The 18,488-nt window shown below is 37.5% G+C and overlaps 1 protein-coding gene across 5 annotated transcripts in view; it reads left to right on the top strand.

Annotated features, from left to right (window-relative positions):
- LOC149571521 (bidirectional amino acid transporter 1) overlaps positions 1–18,488 on the top strand; it is a 107,556-nt gene that overhangs the window by 30,594 nt on the left and 58,474 nt on the right. For all 5 annotated transcript variants that reach the window (XM_089813026.1, XM_089813028.1, XM_089813025.1 and 2 more), the window contains one exon: positions 18,220–18,480. In XM_089813026.1, the coding sequence (XP_089669152.1) occupies positions 18,220–18,480 (261 nt within the window). The remainder of the gene's footprint in view (positions 1–18,219; positions 18,481–18,488) is intronic.

Below are 18,488 nucleotides of genomic sequence, written 5' to 3'. Positions count from 1 at the left end.
GCAAGAGTGCTGGTCACTCAATTAACAACAAGAAGGCCAAAAATAAATTCTTTTTCCCGACCCCCAACAGGATAGAAGGAAACTGCTCCAATACCACTAGAAGAACTTGTGCAAATTCTAACTTCAATTCTAGTGGTTTGACATTTTGTCAAACACTTATCACACAAGATTTGAAAGTTATACAAATGAAGCAAATTGCAAGTACAATGAAATATAACTAATTGACAATTATGTCACTATTGTTAATAATTAATAATTTAATGGAATGTATTTTTTTTTTTTACCCAACAGTTCAAAATATACACTTAGATGACAAGTACTACAATACTTTGCAGAGATTCATGTTTACCGTATGGGGTAAACAGTTTACTAATGCATGCAGACAATAGACAAGAATATGTAACACAGCAATACTCCTTTTGTTATTTGCATATATGCCGAAGAGATTACATAATGCTTTGAATGATGATTACAACCATAATCCAAAGTCATACATATACCATCTCGAAGAACCTTCCCGAAGGGGCCCGTCGGCTACATAACAAGAACTTTTACGACATCAACCCGTCGGCTACATAACAATTATAGACGACATCAACCCGTCGACTACACAATATTTATCGACGACATCATCCCCCCCAAAAGAAAAAGTTGTCTCCGGACAACAATTACAAAATATCTGAGAGAGATTAATAAAACGAAATACATTAACTGACTAACTACAACAAGATATGTTTTCGTCACACCACTTTCACATTCCTTTCGTGCCTACATCAAACTGGTCTCCAAAATACGTTGCATTTGCAGCCTTTGCTAACATAATATTGTTTCCTTAGCTGACCTTGATAGCCACCCATGTCGTCTCCACCTCCAACTCCTGGGTACCCTGAGCCAAGTGTCGCGGTAGTGCCTTCAACCGGATGATCAACTCCTCCCGAGCTCTCTATGCATCCACTAAGACAGCTTCACACCCAACACCTACTCCAAGTGCCTCAAAGTGTATCACCCCTCTCGAAATGCTTGCTCTAGTGTTCTCTCTACCTCTGGTACATAGACAATCTATGCTTGCAGTAGCTCCAGGTCTCTTCAACTGGTCACACTTCTCACGACTAATAACTACACCGACTTGGGGTCTAGGGGGCATCGCCCCCAGCGGGGTTGAGGGGTAGTGCCCTCGTGGGGTCTTGGGGCAGAGCCCCAGGCATGCTCCCTGTCACGATATAGGGCAGAGTCGAGGGGTAGCGCCCTTGCCGCCAAGACCAAATCAGCACCCTCAAACTCACACAAAAGTCCATAGAACACACCAATTTTTGTGATTTTCTTCTGATCCCACACTCTTTCTGGCAACTGCTTATGTCTTACTACTTGTTTATGTCTTTCCCTTCCCTTGGGCATCATGCGTTATTCATTTTGGACATTTTTGATTTGTTGTCGTTTTTTTTTTTTTGCTCCTTCCTCTATCTTTCTGTTGTATGGCTACATCATTTCCTCGCTGAATGATATCTTCTATGATTGTCTTAGTCATCCAGTAAAGTGGCTCCCTGCTTGGTGTACGAAAATGGCTCTTCCTTTATTTCGTGCCTTGGCCGTACGCTTCTCCCTTTCTTTTCCCTCCTGATGGTCATACGATACTCGTTTTACCTCCTTACTCTGGTTCTCCCGTACGGTCTGTGTTCCTTACTCACCTTCTTCCTTTCTCTTGTACGGTTTGGCCTTTATGCTGTACGAACTGCCCTTAATAGGTTTGCCTTGGCTTGCCACTGTGCGGGCTTTAATTTTCTCCTCGCCAACTCTGTACACAGTACGGTTGTTGCCCTTTGCCCATCCTCCTTCCTTTACACTGTACAGGTTGATTATAACATGCTTGTCCTGCCGTCGCCAGCCGTATGGCCTTTATTTGCATTTCCACTCCTTGTCTCCGTTTGTCACAAGTTTTAATTGTTCTATCTGGTTGTACGGTTGCTTTCAGAGACCCATCTTCTACTTCAAATTACTATACATCGCTCATCATCAAATTGTTGTATGGTGGTTTCATCGACCCCTCGCTAGCTTCTGATTACTGTATGGTGCCAACATATAATATAAGAGGGCCGTACGATGATTCCATACTTCGACTTACATTTATTGTCTGCTAGGTATTCTCACTTTGCCGTATAGTGGAGGCACTTAAAACACCGTACCGTGCGGTGGGGTACTTCAAACATCGTATGGTGGCCATACGATAAGCTTTAATAACTTTTTTTTTTCAATTTCTTTCTTTATTTGTTCGTCAATGGGGGAGTATTCCCTTCATGATAGATTTTTAACTTTGACCCATTCACCGTGTCCAGTACTTCCTTCCCGTCGATCATCCATAACTTCATTGCCTCGTTATCACCAACTTCCCGTATCTTGTATGGTCCTACCCATTTGACTTTGAACTTTCCAGGTTTGATTTCATTCCACCTATTATACTTCAACACTAATTGGCCCAGTTGAAACTTATTTAATTTTAGGTGTTTATCATGCTGTGCTTTGTGCCTGTTTTGTGTCACCTCCGTGGCCCATTGTGCCTGCAATCGTTGCTCATCAAGTTTATTTAAGTTATACCATCCCTTCCTCAGACTTTCCATATCTCCAAGCTTGTTTTTGAGACTCGATACCATGAATTTTGTCGGTTGCCACTCCTTGCCGTCAATAATTGTATTCTTGATTTTAGAACCTTTACTCTGTACTACAAAAGTTTATATTAAGCCCTTCCTCTTTGTTTCTTGTGCAGATTGTATGATGTGTTTTCCTTGATGTCGGCACCTTTCTACTAATTTCATGGTGCGGTGTAACTTTTTCTTTCCACACGGTCCGTTACTAGACGGCAGAATCTTTCATTTTGTTGCCTTTAGCTTCAGCCATAATCGCCTTTGTTTCTTCCACTTCTCTGTACTCTTTCGGACATTCATTTTTCTCTCTCTTTTCGTCGATCCTTAACATATTACAGCTTGGAAAGAGTTCGTAATCCTCCATCTGCTAGTGGAAAAGGCCGTTCACCGAATCCAAATCATTGTCCGTCGATCCACCTTCCAACCATAGGACTCCTTCCTCATTGGGTTCCAATCGCTGCTTTCCTTCATCCTCTTCTTTAGAATCAGATGATACTACTTCTTTGCTCACCATTTGTGTGTGTAAATCAATAATCAATCGTCGTCCCTTGCTTTCTATTGATAGTGTATTCTTCTTCTAGTCATGCTTAACCCTTTCTTGTACAAGCCATCCTCGGCTCAGAATGGCGTCATATCCTCTCCTCTTCAGTGGGATGATGATGAAGTTGAGTAGGAATGACTGTGTTCCAATAGTCACTGGTTGTGCCATCGGGATTCCCAACGGTTTGATCCCGTGCTGGTCTGCTGTGAGCAACTGGAATATAGGTGGCCACAATGTCGGTTGTCCCAACTTCTAGTTATCTTCTGGTAGGACGTTTACCCCTGAACCTCCATCCACAATTGTGCCTGAAAGGACCATTCCTAATATACCCATTTCGACGATTGCTGGATGCCGTCCTGATGTGAGGGCTAACAGCATCGGGTTCGCTGCACTTGCTTCGCTTTCCTTTTCCTTTCCATGTTCTTCTGGTAATTTAGTAGCTGGAGCGATGTTTGTAATTGCCAATCGAAGTTGAGGCATTGTGAGCAGCAGATCGTTTATTTTGATTAGTACTTCAGTTTGTAATATCTGTCGTAGGATGTTTTGTTCTGCACAGTTCCTTGTTGAGGTACCGGTAGTGTCCTTCAATTGTGATTTCTCTACCTACGTTGCTTTCTCAACTTCTGCCTGTATTTCTTCCAATCTCTTCTTTTTTGCCGTCGGGTCGGGGTATAGTTTTGCTTGTTTCCATGTGATTGCCAAGACTTCTTCGTCCGCGCCAATGCTGATCAGATTCACTCTTGATTTCAGGCACTTGGCATCTTCATGATCTTCAGGATCACACCATCGGCATAACAACTTTGGTGTATTCATTGATGTACAATTTCGTGCAAAGTGGTCCCACAAATTGCATGCTCGACATTGAACCATCGGGCGGTTGTTCACATCGTACTAAATTCGGTTCCGGCCCCCATTATTATTGTTGGTATTGTTGTTTTGCCCTCTTCTATTATTTCTGTACCCACCCAAAGTGGCATCGTCATTGCTAGTGTTTCCGCTCCCTCCTAACGCAGAAGCCTCTTGTGTCAGGAGCACTTTTTGATGTCCTCTTGTTTTCATATTGAAGGGGCATTCTTTTGTGGAATATCCCATAACTTGACAGATCTCATAGAACTGGTTCTTCGGATAGGATCCCTTTGTGTGACCTTTTGTCTTGCATTTTGTGCACAATAACTCGTTTCCCTTCGTCTCTTTTTGCATTTTTTAAAATTCCTTCATCATTTTGATCATATCCTTCTAGAGAGCTTAGACCTTTTTGTTGCCCTTTTCGTTATCGCTACTATCTTCTTTTGAAGACGCATCGTCTGAGTCGAATGAGCTACTTTTCTTCTTCTTTTTCGTTTTCTGTTCGCTCTCTAAGGCCATCGCTCGATTGTATGCTTCGGTGTATGATGATGGTGGCACAATCTTCATTTTCTTCCTTAACTTCGAGCGTATTCCTTCAATGAACCATCACTTTTTCAACCCATCTGCCAGCTTACTTTCCATTTTATTTATTAATTTTTTTAGTTTTCTGGCATATACACAGACTGTTTCATTTTTCCCTTGCTTTGTGGTGTAGATTTCTGCTACGATCTCATTGTCGTCTCGGAGCAATTGAAATTCGGTGATAAACTCCTTTTTAACTCCTGCCCATGTAGTTAATTTTTAGGGATCAGCGTCGGCGAACCAATCAACTGCTACACCCCTTAGGGTTGTTGGAAATTGTCGGACCCATTTATTTGTGTCAGTTACGCCATTCGCCATCCAAATTGTTTCACATGTCTTATATTGTCTGATTAGATCAGCCGTTCCATCACTATCAAACTTTGGCAATTTTTCCTTTGGTCCAGCCATTACTATTCAAGTTGGAGGTACTTGTTGTGTACCTGCGCTGTTTTTCACATCCACACTGCTCTGTACACTTTCGCTGTTCTATATGCCCGCTCTGTTCTGCACACCCATGCTGTTTCGGACAGTCGTCTTATTTCCAACAGCTGCATTACTTGGTGAAAAAGGGTTTTTCTCAAGCGAAGTTGTTCATTCCAGAAGTGTATCGCGGACGAAGAGTTCACTCCACGCTTGTGCTCCTTTGGCACTCCGAGCCGTGTGAGTTGATTCCCTTCCGTCTGGATTCTCTTCCCTCGGCGTATATAGGTTAAAAAATTCCTCCCGTGTTTCTTCCACCAAATTAATCCACTGTCGAGTCTCTTCCAACAATTCCTCGGTGCTTTGGTGTCCGTCGGCAATCTGCTGAAACCTCCATCTGTGCTCGGCCTGTTGTGCCAAAATTAAAATCTCTTGTGCGGTGCCTATTCTATCTTTTCCCTTTATCTTATTTCTATCCTTGTTAAGCTGATTCTGCATTAGTCTTCATTCCTCTACCTTCGTTCCAGGTCCATTGGGCAACGATGCCAAATGTTTACCATATGGAGTAAACGGTTTACTAATGCATGCAGACAATAGACAAGAATATGTAACACAACAGTACTCCTTTCATTATTTGCATATATGCCAAAGAGATTACATAATGCTTTCAATGATGATTACAACTATGATCCAAAGTCGTACATATACCATCTCGAAGAACCTTCCCGAAGGGGCCCATCAACTACATAACAATTACCGATGACATCAACCCGTCAGCTACACAATATTTACCAATGACAACTCATACTTGGAATGAAGAATACACTATTTATTTGTAAATCTGGGCACAATGGTGACTGGTGTAGCTTTTTCCAGGTCATTGAATGTTTATTCAGATTAGAAAATGTATAACTTTTGCCTAGAATTAGTGAACAATGATAAAAGATGTCAAATATCTCTGAAAGATGCACCAAACAACCTTCTTAAGAGATCGATTCTTCTCACAATGAGCACATGTGTTCATTGATAGCTGGGACGTGGCTATGAATTTCTGACATAGTCTTTCAACTTGCAGAAAACAATAATAACCTGATCGCTCTATGTATTCAATGGATAACTTGCACAATAAACCCCCAAACATCACTGATATATGCTCTCAAAATGATGATCAATCTTGCATATTACAGGCACACGCTAGGTAAAAGAAAAATGATATAAAATCTATTACAAAGTAATTGGTAAAATACTTGATATTAACAGAGACTGAGAGGTCAATATATACAAAAGAATAAAATGATGTTTCCTTAGGAAACGAACGTAAAAAATATAAACATTCTATTCTAGCTAAAAAGAAGCTAGAGAAAGCTAACATATAATTACAGATTGACTATTATTAGAAACATTCTAATATTTACAACAGATTACAAATAGATAACCATTAACTAATAATAGAAGCTTATCTATCATCATAATACTATCCCTTAATAGTTAATCTATCCACAAGACCAAGTTGTCGTCTAAATTTGACAAACTTATTAGGACCAAGAGGCTTGGTGAGAATGTCTGTAGTCTAATCTGTGGTAGGAAAATACTACAAGTCAATTGTCCCCTCTTCAACTAACTGTTGCAGGTAGTGACAATCAACATCCACATGCTTGGTTTGTTCATGGAAGACTAGATTTTGTGGTAACTTGATAATGCCTTTGTTATCAACAAACAAAGTGGTCGGTCCTGTTGCAAAACAAAACCACAAAGAATACCAGAAATGTGTAGAAAAAATTGACGGCAATTGCAGAAAAATGGTCGTAAGAAGCAAATATCATAGAAAATAATTTTGCTTTGATAATTTCAAACAAGAAATTATAATATTTTTCAAAAAAATTCAAAAAATTGGCTTTGATACCATATTACAAAGTAATTGGTAAAATACTTACTTGATACTAACAGAGACTGAGAGGTCAATATATACAAAAGAATAAAACAATGTTTCCTTAGGAAACGATCGTAAAGAATAGAAACATTCTACTCTAGCTAAAAGAAAGATAATGAAAGCTAATAGATAACTACAAGCTAACTAATATTAGAAACATTCTAATATTTACAATAGATTACAAATAGATAACCATTAACTAATAATATAAACTTATCTATTGTCGTAATAAAATTTGGCAATGACTACTCTCAAAACTCTTTCAATCTGCAATTAAATATTATCGAATTGATCCTTGAATGATAAGATAAGACCCTTGTAAATGCACAAGCCTCTGAAAGGATGATGTAGAACAATGACAAGCATGACCAAGAATCTTAGTGCAATCTTTCAACACCTCAAAGTTGAGTAATAATGGCTTCCAAATTTGCAATCACTCCTTGAAACCTTTGGTAGGGAAACTCATAAAATTCACCAAGTATCAATGCACAAAAATGATCAATTCAATATATGAGAATGAGCTTCTACGACCCTTTTCATTCTTTTCTTGTAAGAGCTCAAACACATTCCTTACCAATGTGGGATAAAAGATGTATTCCACCATATTTGTTTTTGTTTCATTTAAAGTTATATAACTTACATAACTTTTGTGTACTTTTCCATAGTTTTGACTTTGGCACCATTTAAAATAAAATAAAGTTAGTTAAAAAACTAATTGATGGGTCATTACCCCATTGTCCTTTTAAATGATCATCAATGTGACTTAATTAAATAACTTTATTATAAGTTATTTAATATCATTAATTATACTTTTTTTAATAATTCCCAAGTGGACCATTAATTGCCACTACAAATGGGATTTTGACTGGTTATCAAGTGTCTTGCTAAATTTAGCAACCCTCTTAACTAACTATAAATAGTAAATACTAAGAAACACTCCAAATGAAGGTAGCAAGAAACTATAACTGATGACACTCTGCACTATGCCATGATTGCCCTCAGTAGCCATTGCCAAATGTAGTAATTGCTAGGATAATTGACATACTATAAATAGTAAGTCCCTTAAACTGAACCAAATGAAAAGTTGATGTGTGGCCAATAACCACTCATTTACTTTTACTTGTTACCCCGTTAGCAAACTTTTGGTTATAATGCCAAGCTCAAATGACACCACCACTCACTTGGTACACATGCTATTAAAATCCTAGCAATCTCCACAAGCATAAAACAAATCAATTCTAAAATAATGCTACCTTCATACCATGTTAGATTTGGAAGGAAAAATAAACTCAAAACTCAAAGCCTTTTTTGCCTAGAATAATAAACGACACAATTTGAAAGAAATAACTATCTATTCTCATTTATTGTTTTCGTTTGGTTTATATATACATATATATTTATTTCTATATATATCTATATATCTGTATCTCCAAGACAATGAGTTAGGTCAAGAGAGGAATTGTGACACGTCCAAGATGACAATTTAGTTGAAGTCAAGAGGGGGTTCAACTCAATTAAGTAGAGATAGCGGTGGCACTTAATGGGGATATAAGTTAGCATCAATTGAGAGGGGAGTTAATCCAATGAGTTGGGTCAAGAGATGAATTGTGACACATGTCCAAGATGACGAGTTAATTGAAGTCAAGAGTGGATTCAACTCAATTGAGTAGAGATAGTGGTGGTACTTGATGGGGATACAAGTTAACATCAATTGAGAGGAGAGTTAATCAATCATATAGAGGCAAAGGTGGCACGTAATTGCCATCAATCAATAATTGATGAGTAGAGGTGGCAAATAATTGCCTTAATCAAGAACAACACATGCCATTATTAGCTACCTAGGATCGAACATATTATAAAAGTAATCATCGATAAAGTACATGCTATAAAATATTGCACCAACAACTTTATTAATCCTATATTATGATTTGGTATATCTATAAAAGCCGACTATATATCATTGAAGGCCAAAATGAAATAGCCATCTAATATCTAGGAAAATTTATATCTATATACATAGATGGGTAATTTACCTTATCCATCGTCAATTATTCAAGTTCTGAAGTGATAATTGCTACATTGTGTGCACCACCCATATCTTCTCTCACACTCTAATATTTTATGTTGTTGTGTATGAAATGAATGCTATAAAATGCAGATGGATAGATTTATTGTTGAATCTTAATCACAATCATTTTCAAAGGAGTTAACTGGATCTAGAGGAATAAAGAATTCTGTTTTACAATATATCTAGCCTAGAGGAGTGCAAATGTAAACTTGATTCAGGAATTGCTAATCTGATATCACTTTCTAGGAGGGAAATGGAATGTAGATTTGATAGTGAAGATACTGGATGCCTTTCCTTGTTAGTGCCTTCAATCTGTTTTTATTTGCATTCTTGTGTGGCTTGCATTATGATATGACATTTGAAATTTCTGCCAGCTTCTCTGATCTGTAAAAACTATGATGGAAATCTACTAAGCTGAACTTGTAGATTAGGTAAAAGTCACAAATTTCCATGGTCCATGATATTAGCTTGAAGTTTTTGGATTTGATTGTTTATGCATTTTCCCTTCAATATTTTAGATCAACCTCCATGGTCCAACATCAGAACTGAAGTTGATCATTTTAGCATTAGTTATTTTGCAAGCATTTTAATATCTTGCTTGCACTTTTAGGTATAGAGGATTGATCTTTTTAGCCACATATTATTTTCTTGTTGCATCTACGCAGATATGTATGCATGCATGCTTATTCACAATTTTATGTTGTCTTAAAATTCTCAGATATGCTATTGTATTTTAGCTCAGGTATTTCTTTATTGTTCCTTTTGATTTCTTATTTCTATCTTTACCAAAAAAGGGTTGACTGCTCCTTTTCAGCTACGTTTCTTGGTTCCTGTGCCAACGACACTCCCTCTATTTAGCTAGAATGTTTTTCTATTCACCATTAAAACTCTCTTATCATACTGTCTACATCCTAATGATGGATCATGGAGCGTGGTTGAAATGTTGATGGAAAAATGCCAATGCTGTCAAATTCAGAAACTTCAAGGTAACGGAGAATAGATCAAGTCAATTGCCATAAAGTGAAGACAAATGGTTCACTTAGGAGAATTCCATGAGCGTGATGAACCTCTCATCAAATGTGAGCTTTTAACTCACCTAATATCCTCAATGGCAATTATAGTTCTAGTCCACTTGCACACAAAAGCATCCCGAATCTTGAAGAATTCAGTCCCTAAGAATACTAATAAGAGATTTCTGACAAGTTGAATCAACCTATACAATCCATTGCACACTATGAACTCATTTTTGATCCACTCTAGCAATTGAGATTGTTGAAGTATCAGATTTGATTTGATCTATATAAGTAAAACTTTTACTAAGTTCTTCGATAAGATATTGTTCTTCTCACAGACAAATAGTATTAATGTTTTTCCAATGAAATTTATCACAATCAATTACTATTATTATCTCTCATGAATTTTATTTAATGCTGTCTGAAAAGGTATGCAAAACTTACAATTGAAGATTGTTTATACTTATAGTTTCATATATATTAATATTTACAACTTATAACAAGTGATAAACAATCTTCTATCACCACTCGACAGACTGACTCCACGTGGCAGGCTTATTAAATGTGTGTATTTACTTCTTGCTTGCCTGTCGACCACATTATTATAGGATGATTTACAATTTTACACATATTTGCGGGAGACCTGTCCATGAATGGATGGTGTCTCCTATGTGGGAGGCATGACCATTCATTAACGTGTCTCAGCATCTTCCTCTCCAAAGGATGTGACTGTAGTTGCAGTACCGCTTTAAACACATATACAGTCAATTATTTCTGCCATTAATCATCCGAGTTAGGTAGCTTTATGACCAACATTTGACTCCGTGTTTTAAATGATTTGATAATTGATTTTACAATATATTTATAAATATTTGAAATTTGATATTTGATAAGGTCGGTATGATGTATGTATGTTTGATAAGGTATGTATGTATGTGTCAAATCAAGTTATTCACACACACACACACACACACACACACACACATATTCCATAATAAAGAGATATACATTATATATCATTTATATTTACATTTTATGCTTATTCGATTAAACTATAACATTAACAAAGATCTCCATCAATTCATAGAACCCCGTGTTTTTGGGCTTTTCATATAGATCAATGTATTGATAAAAACCTAAGTTGCATGTACGGGTATGGGTATGAGAACCCAGTAAGCCTCTATGGGAAAGTTTTTTGGCCCTTGAATACAACGCGCGCATGTGTCCAATATATATATATATATATAAATCAAAATTGTAAACTAAATACATTTGATGGTATAAATCTATGATATGCCATCATTGATCAATGCTACATGCCAAAATGGTAGTGATAAAGATGATAATTAAATGACCAATCCAGAGTTAAATGTTTAATAATTATCTTTATTTATTGGCACTTACTAGTGATAGTTTTAGTTTTCTAAGTTCTTGAGTTTGGTTTCACCTCAAGACCCCCTTAATGTAATCAAACTTCTTATAGAGATCCCAATAACTAGTGGGGGTCTCCCAACTGTTTTTTAAGAAAAATGATAAAAGAGAGTGAAGAGAGAAAACTGATACATTTAAGGGTATTTTGCAGTTTTCGGATGCAAAAAAGGGTCATAAAACTTCGCCGTTTGTTACTTTTTGATGCTTAATGCATTTGGGTACATCTAGCTACACCTAGTAATATCCTAGGCGTACCCTCAAGAGAACAAGTACTTGTTGTGAGGCTTTCACACCATCGCCCCAAAAATTTTGGGGACCCCCTTTTTTCTAATCGCCTTGGCAAATTTTTGGATTGTCCAACAATTTTGAGTTTTGAAAATGTCACGCCTTGGCACCTTTAGGACAGATTTGGGAGGCTTAGCTTATTTTCACCCAGTTTCAACTTGATTTTCCAAAGCTATCAATTTTATCCCTAGGCTGAATAATTTTCTAAGTTAACTTCAACTTGGTAGGATAAAGTTGTGAATTTTGTACTTAGACGTTTTCTTTTGAAAATTTGGTTTTAACTCTATAAATTTGGATAATTCTCAAAAGAGAAATTTTAATTAGACTTAAGTTTTTGGAAAATCTCAAATTTTTGTTTGGTGAAAATTTTTAATTTTGTTGAAATGTGGAAAATTGCAAAAAATCAATTTTTGGTTCTAAATGCAATTTTAATTTTTTATTTTTATTTTTAGCTTGGCAAAATCGATTTGGTAGAAAATTGCAAAAAATTGGCTTTAATTGGATTAATTTGCCATGAAAACTTTTTGTTTTTAATGAATTTAGTAATTTAATATTGAAAAAATGGCTTTTGGTTTGCTAAAATCCAAATTTAATGACGTATTAATTACTAAATCCTCATTACATGGAAATATTTAACACCCTCAAGGCACCATTCAATTTCGTTTTGCAATTGGAGCTAACTTGTAAATTTAAAAGTGCAATTTTCTTTTGGCAAAATTAATTTTTTTAAGCTAAGTATTTAATTGTGGGCCTTAACTTGAATTTAATTTTTGTTTTTTGTTTTCTCCTAGACCATGTAGGCCAGCTTTATGGAGAAAGAAAATTGGCTATAAAGGGAGTCTCCTCCCCATTTCATTTTCACAAATCATTTCTTCCTCTCCATGTGGGCGAATTTTGTGGAGGAGCAGATTTTTTTCAGACTTGGGCGAAATTTGTGGGAGCCGGAATTTGTGGAGGCTGAATTTTGTGGAAGCCGAATTTTCTGGGAGCCAAAATTTATGGGAGCCAAAATTTGTGGGAGATAAAATTCTGATTTTTTTTTCAAGAGGCTGCGATTTTTGCCCTAGGTTGGGTAATTTTATTTGGAGGTGAATTGCATGGTAAATTCTTGATTTGCAAAGGGATTTGAACTTCTTGAAAGTCATATCCTAGGTTCCGGAAAGTCGCTGTAAGTTTATCGGTTAAGGTGAATTTTCATCATCTAGAGTTGCAAGGAGTGCTTAAGCTGAGATATCCATCTTTCATTCTAGGCTAAGGTTTGCTCCGCTTGGTTCTTCTTGCCTTTTGGTCCACCACTCTACCATCCCATAATAGGGCGACGAGTATGGAGGATGATAGTGCAAGTAAGAATCCCAAGCGGGCGAACACTAAGAAAGACAAAGAGGATATGACGCCCAATACTTCATTTTTCTCGAAAATGAAGTGAATAACCGACACCAATATCTATATAGTGGACATGATACGGATGAGGGACAGACTGAAGGAAGGACAATCCCCCTTGGCTATAGGTAGAGGTAATTTCAAATCATTTAGAGTTGCAAGGAGTGCTTAAGTTGAGATATCCATCTTTCATTCTAGGCTAAGGATTGCTCCGCTTGGTTCTTCTTGCCTTTTGGTCCACCACTCTACCATCCCATAATAGGGCGACAAGCATGGAGGATGATAGTGCAAGTAAGAATCCCAAGCGGGCGAACACTAAGAAAGACAAAGAGGATATGATGCCCAAAACTCTCTTCTTCTCGAAAATGAGGCGAATAACTAATACCAATGGTGGTACAATAAAAGGACATACAAAAGGCAGTTGCACATCACGGCCCAGGTATTGACACTTCCACTATGACCATGATGAGTGACAATGGCGTAGCCCTTGGTTTTGAAGATATCAGAAAAGAGGATGTCAATGAGACAAATTTTGGATTGAGGTTAGATGAGTTAGGAAAGGTTGCTATCAAGAAAAAGCATTTGGGCACCCTTCCCTCTCTCAGCGCTTTTATTGGATTTGCAAAAGAATATGAGAAGGATCACGAAAAGATACTACAAGCAGTGAACAGCGTGGCGAAGTCAGTGGAACTCAAGGCGAAGCACACATCTTGTCCTCCTATGGAAGAAGTTAACGAAAGGCTAGCTAAGTTCATTGCCTTAGCTAAGAAAATGAAAGAAAAGGGAAGATTTATATTAGAAGATCATTTGATATAAGCCCAAGTGGCAAATTTCCCCTTTCTTCTAGAATAGGACAAGTGTCTATTTTTGATTGGCCACCATTTTGGTGCCTTCTCATTGGTTGCCACTTTTTGCACTTTTTTCATTGGTCCATTGATGAGGTGGCAGCTTCTCATTGGCCGATGGGGTGGCACCCCTAATTAGGGTTTTGAGGATCCAATCTGGATCGTTGATCTTGTTTTGATCTCCACCGTCCATTGTATTTCTGGCCTCTATAAAAGGTCATTTGCTCTCATTTGTAAAGGGTCGGGAGAAATTGTTGCGAAGATAATACCAAAATGCTCTCTTTTTCATTGTTGCGATTGGCATGTTGATCAAGAACATTGGGTGTTATTGCATGTTTTCTACTTCCACTTAGTTAGATTTCATTTCAAGTTGTTTAAGTTGTTCAAGTGAAAGTAAAGTAGATGGATAGTTGTATGGTAGCATTGGTAAATGTTTGATAGGGGTCAATACTAGGCCACTAGCATCCTAGTGGCTGGTTGGGAAGCTTTGTGTGGTAAACTAGTTTATTTTTCCTTAGAATCATTGCACCTGTGGAAGTGAGGCCGTTGGTCAGCTCTTATTAGGTTCGATCCCCGTCCGTTTGCTAACCTTCCATTCATAGGAGTAGGAGTAGAATAGTGAGTAGTTGGGTAGTTGAAGTTTAGAGAGAAGAAAGTTAGAGTAGAACAGGTGATAAAACTCATCCATTCACCTTCCACAACCCTCGCTTTCCCATCAACATCATCATCCGCAGACACACCCTCCATCATTGCGACCATCAACATTATCTGCTTCCACACATTTCACAAACCGAGCCACCATCACCTTCATCCCATCAAAGTCCAAGTCATCCTCGAATGAATAGCGTAAGGCCGCCTACGTGATTATCAACAAATCACATCGATAAAACTGAGCGAGTATCCAACGGTGTAAGGAACATTGGAGCTATTGCTTATGTCTTCATGAGTAATAACTTTTCAAGAGAGGAGTTGCATGTTTGATATCCCATATTGAATATTCAAATCCTAATATGTTATGTAAGTGATACAAAACTCGCATCAACAGTACTCATACTCGGTATGGGTGTGGGAGCCCTTTAGGATGTACTTGATAACATAGATATTAAAAAGCCATAAAGAACACTAGAAATCATTGAGAGTTGAACAAATGAGCTATTGAAAAGTGTTTGGGTCACATTTGGGCTGTCTTAGAAGTTGTGGGTGATTGCAGTACTGCTGCTTGACAAAATGATAAAGAGAGCAAAGAGAGAAAACTGATACATTTGGGGTATTTTGCAGTTTTTGGATGCAAAAAAGGGTCATAAAATGTTGTCTTTTGTCACTTTTTGATGCTTAATGCATTTGGGTACACCTAGCTACACCTGGTAATATCCCAGGTGTACCCTCAAGAGAACAAGTAGTCGTACTCGGTATGAATGTGAGCGCCCTTTAGGGTGTACTTTATAACATAGATATTAAAAAGCCATAAAGAACACCAAAAATCATTGAGAGTTGAACAAATGAGTAATTGAAAAGTGTTTGGGTCACATTTGGGCTGTTCTAGAAGTTGTGGGTGATTGTAGTACTGCTGCTTGACAAAATTGTTACTTAGCCTTGTTGATATTGTCGCTTCCTATGACAAAAATTGTATGAAATTTTCACTCGTTGCAAATTGGCAGATTTTCATAAAGTGCCTAAAATTCTCCATTTCTTTGCCATTTTCTCTCTTCCTTCTTCAACATGCCTTCTGAAGTTGAGTTTTTTGTCATGAGGTTTGGGATAGGACTGATCCATTTTTCAGATCATTCAGTTCTCTATATTTAGTTGGGGTGAGGTGGGCCTAAAAGTAAGGTTGAATAGGTGAGCATGAGAGGGGTCATAATGGAACACGTAGAATGCGCACTAAAAGACTGTATATACCTATGATGTGAAGGCTTCTCCTACTTGACTTTTGTGAATGGTTTTTCAATTGAGGCCATAGAATTTGAATGGCTTATATGGCTGCTAAGAACAAAATGGATGCCCTTGAGTAAACAGGAAATGCCATGTTTCTCTCTTCTACTCTTTAGCAGAAGGACCTTGAAATGTTGTAAGCTACCTAGGGATGAAAAACTGAGGGAAAGTGTCCTAACTAGAGGTTAGAACAAAAGGGGATTTGCTATGGTGCTCAACGTTTGTAGTTTGGGAAAGGGGTCAATTTTCTACATTCATGGGCTTATAAGGAGCCTAACTTTGAGATTATGTCTTAACAAATGCATTGACATTGAAATGAAAATTGACAAAGATAATGACTGAAAATTGAAATGATAATTGCTTGACATTCAATATCAAGCAATGGAGAGGAATACTCCTTAAATAAGCCCAAATGACAAAGATGATGGATGGCATCATGTACAACTTTGAGAAGACTTTGAGCACAAGGAACATCCATGGCATTTTTGATAACCATATCTTGACTTCTCTGGTAGCTGTTTCTAGAAGTTCATTTAAAATAACACGAATCTAGTAGTTCTGGAATTTAAAAAACAGCTAATCACAAAAAAATAGAGGTACGATAAATGGTATGAAATCATAGGAGGAAGTTGGAACACCTTCAGGGATGTGTTGATGCTGTAGCCTTCAGCCTGGGGATGACCCTACTTGCTGCCACTGACCCATGTTTGACTCTGAGGACAATGACAATGCTTGATTCGAGCATTTGAATGTGGATTGTGTTGGCAGTGGGCCAGCATCCCTTGCTGGACTCGCGACATGGTTTAGAAGCCTCCTGTGTCTTCTATATGTCTAGTGGTTGTATCCGATATTAACAGGTCTATATTTTGGTGCAACAGCAGCCCTAACAGTTATGAAGTGGTATCAAAGCTTGGCCATAGGGTTGAATCCTTGCAGGCTGCGACGAGTAAACACTAGGAGGAGGATTGTTGGTAGTAGGCCAGCATCCCTCTCTGAACTCCGGACACGGTTTGACAGCCTCTTGTGTCTTCTATAAGTCTAGTGATCATATAGGGCATTAACATGTCAATCTTTGGCGCAACGACAGTCCTAGTGGTTAATAGATTGAAGTTACTTCCATGGAGAAGGATGTTTTGTTTTTGTTATATGCCTCGAAATGTACAGCTATAGCTGAAAGAAGTGTTTGTAAAACTTAGTCCAATGTTCATCATCTTTGATAGCTGATTCCTTGCCCTAGCAGCAGCAGCAGCAGCTTAGAACAGTCTCCTCCAGCTTTAGTGAACTCTTTTAAGTTTTTATGTAAAAATCAAAGATAAATTTGTGTTATTGTTTGGCTTGAATAGAATCTTAGTATGAGACTATTCAGTTAGTGCGGGTGATCTGGGAAAGATTCTCATTGGTGAGAGAATGACATACTGTTTTTTCTTTTCTTCTGAGCAGTTGCTTGCAGCTGATTGGTTGATTGAGTACTCTATAGTTCAAAATGGAAGAATGAGAGACTGAAAGACAACAAGAATGCAGGAGAAATAAAATCCTTATTTGCCTCTGTTCTCTGTTGAACTATAGTGATTGAGTTTCTGATAAAGTATAGAAGTATAGAAGCATGGGAATGTTTCATGTGGATGTATCAGTTTTCCTGGAAATAGCCCATACATGAAGTTTTAGTTAATTTATGGAACAGTTCTTTCAGTTCTGGTTAAATTTTTTTCTCAATTCTTAAATTTGTGGGAATAAGAATGTTTCTACACTCCCCATGGTTGCGACTAAATACCATTTGGATGCTGGTATCTTGCTAATTGTTTAATGTCTATGGCCCTTTGAGCTTATTTATTTAGGTCTAAAATCATCATAAGACATTTCCTATAAAAAATTTGGAAGTTCTTTGCAGCCCTGATACTTTAAATTACTAATGCTTGAGAAATTACATTCCTTTCTAGCACGTTTTCTCTTGTCCAAATAAAAATGGCTTTGCATCTGAAGTGCAAAATCAATAGCTTGCTATCATGATTTGTTTTGTTTCTTTGAATAGGAGGAGTATATTGATTCAAAGGCCACAAAAAAATGAAGTTCTATTTGTTTTTGTAATGTACCATTTAAATTCTAATGGCCAGGAAAATAAAATTGCAGTAATTTTTAACATTGATTCATTGAAGTGTCTAAACTATTTTGGAGAAGACCTTTCCTGTTGGAAAGTTCTCTGGTAGTTTTGATGCAGAGGATCTCTTTGTTCAACTTTTTGTTTATTGTATCTTGTGAAAATACTGTTGCATCTCAAAAATAATGAATGCATTTTCTCATTCTTTCATGCAGGGTATTGTCAAACTTTGCATTGTCGTTTTCAATTATATCAATTTTGACGGGCATAACGACTCTGTATAATACGGGGCTCACCTTTGGAGGTCCAGCAACTATGGTATATGGATGGCTTATTGCTGGTTTTTTTACTCTGTTTGTGGGTCTTGCTATGGCCGAAATTTGCTCTTCTTATCCTACATCTGGAGGTCTTTATTACTGGAGTGCCATGCTCGCTGGAAAGGAATGGGCTCCGTTTGCCTCATGGATAACAGGCTGGTAAGACC

Source organism: Cupressus sempervirens, chromosome 2, assembly GCF_028749045.1.
Source record: "Cupressus sempervirens isolate cs-2001-9-10 chromosome 2, ASM2874904v1, whole genome shotgun sequence".
NCBI classification, from domain to species: Eukaryota; Viridiplantae; Streptophyta; class Pinopsida; order Cupressales; family Cupressaceae; genus Cupressus; species Cupressus sempervirens.
This window is presented reverse-complemented; position numbering and strand designations above follow the sequence as displayed.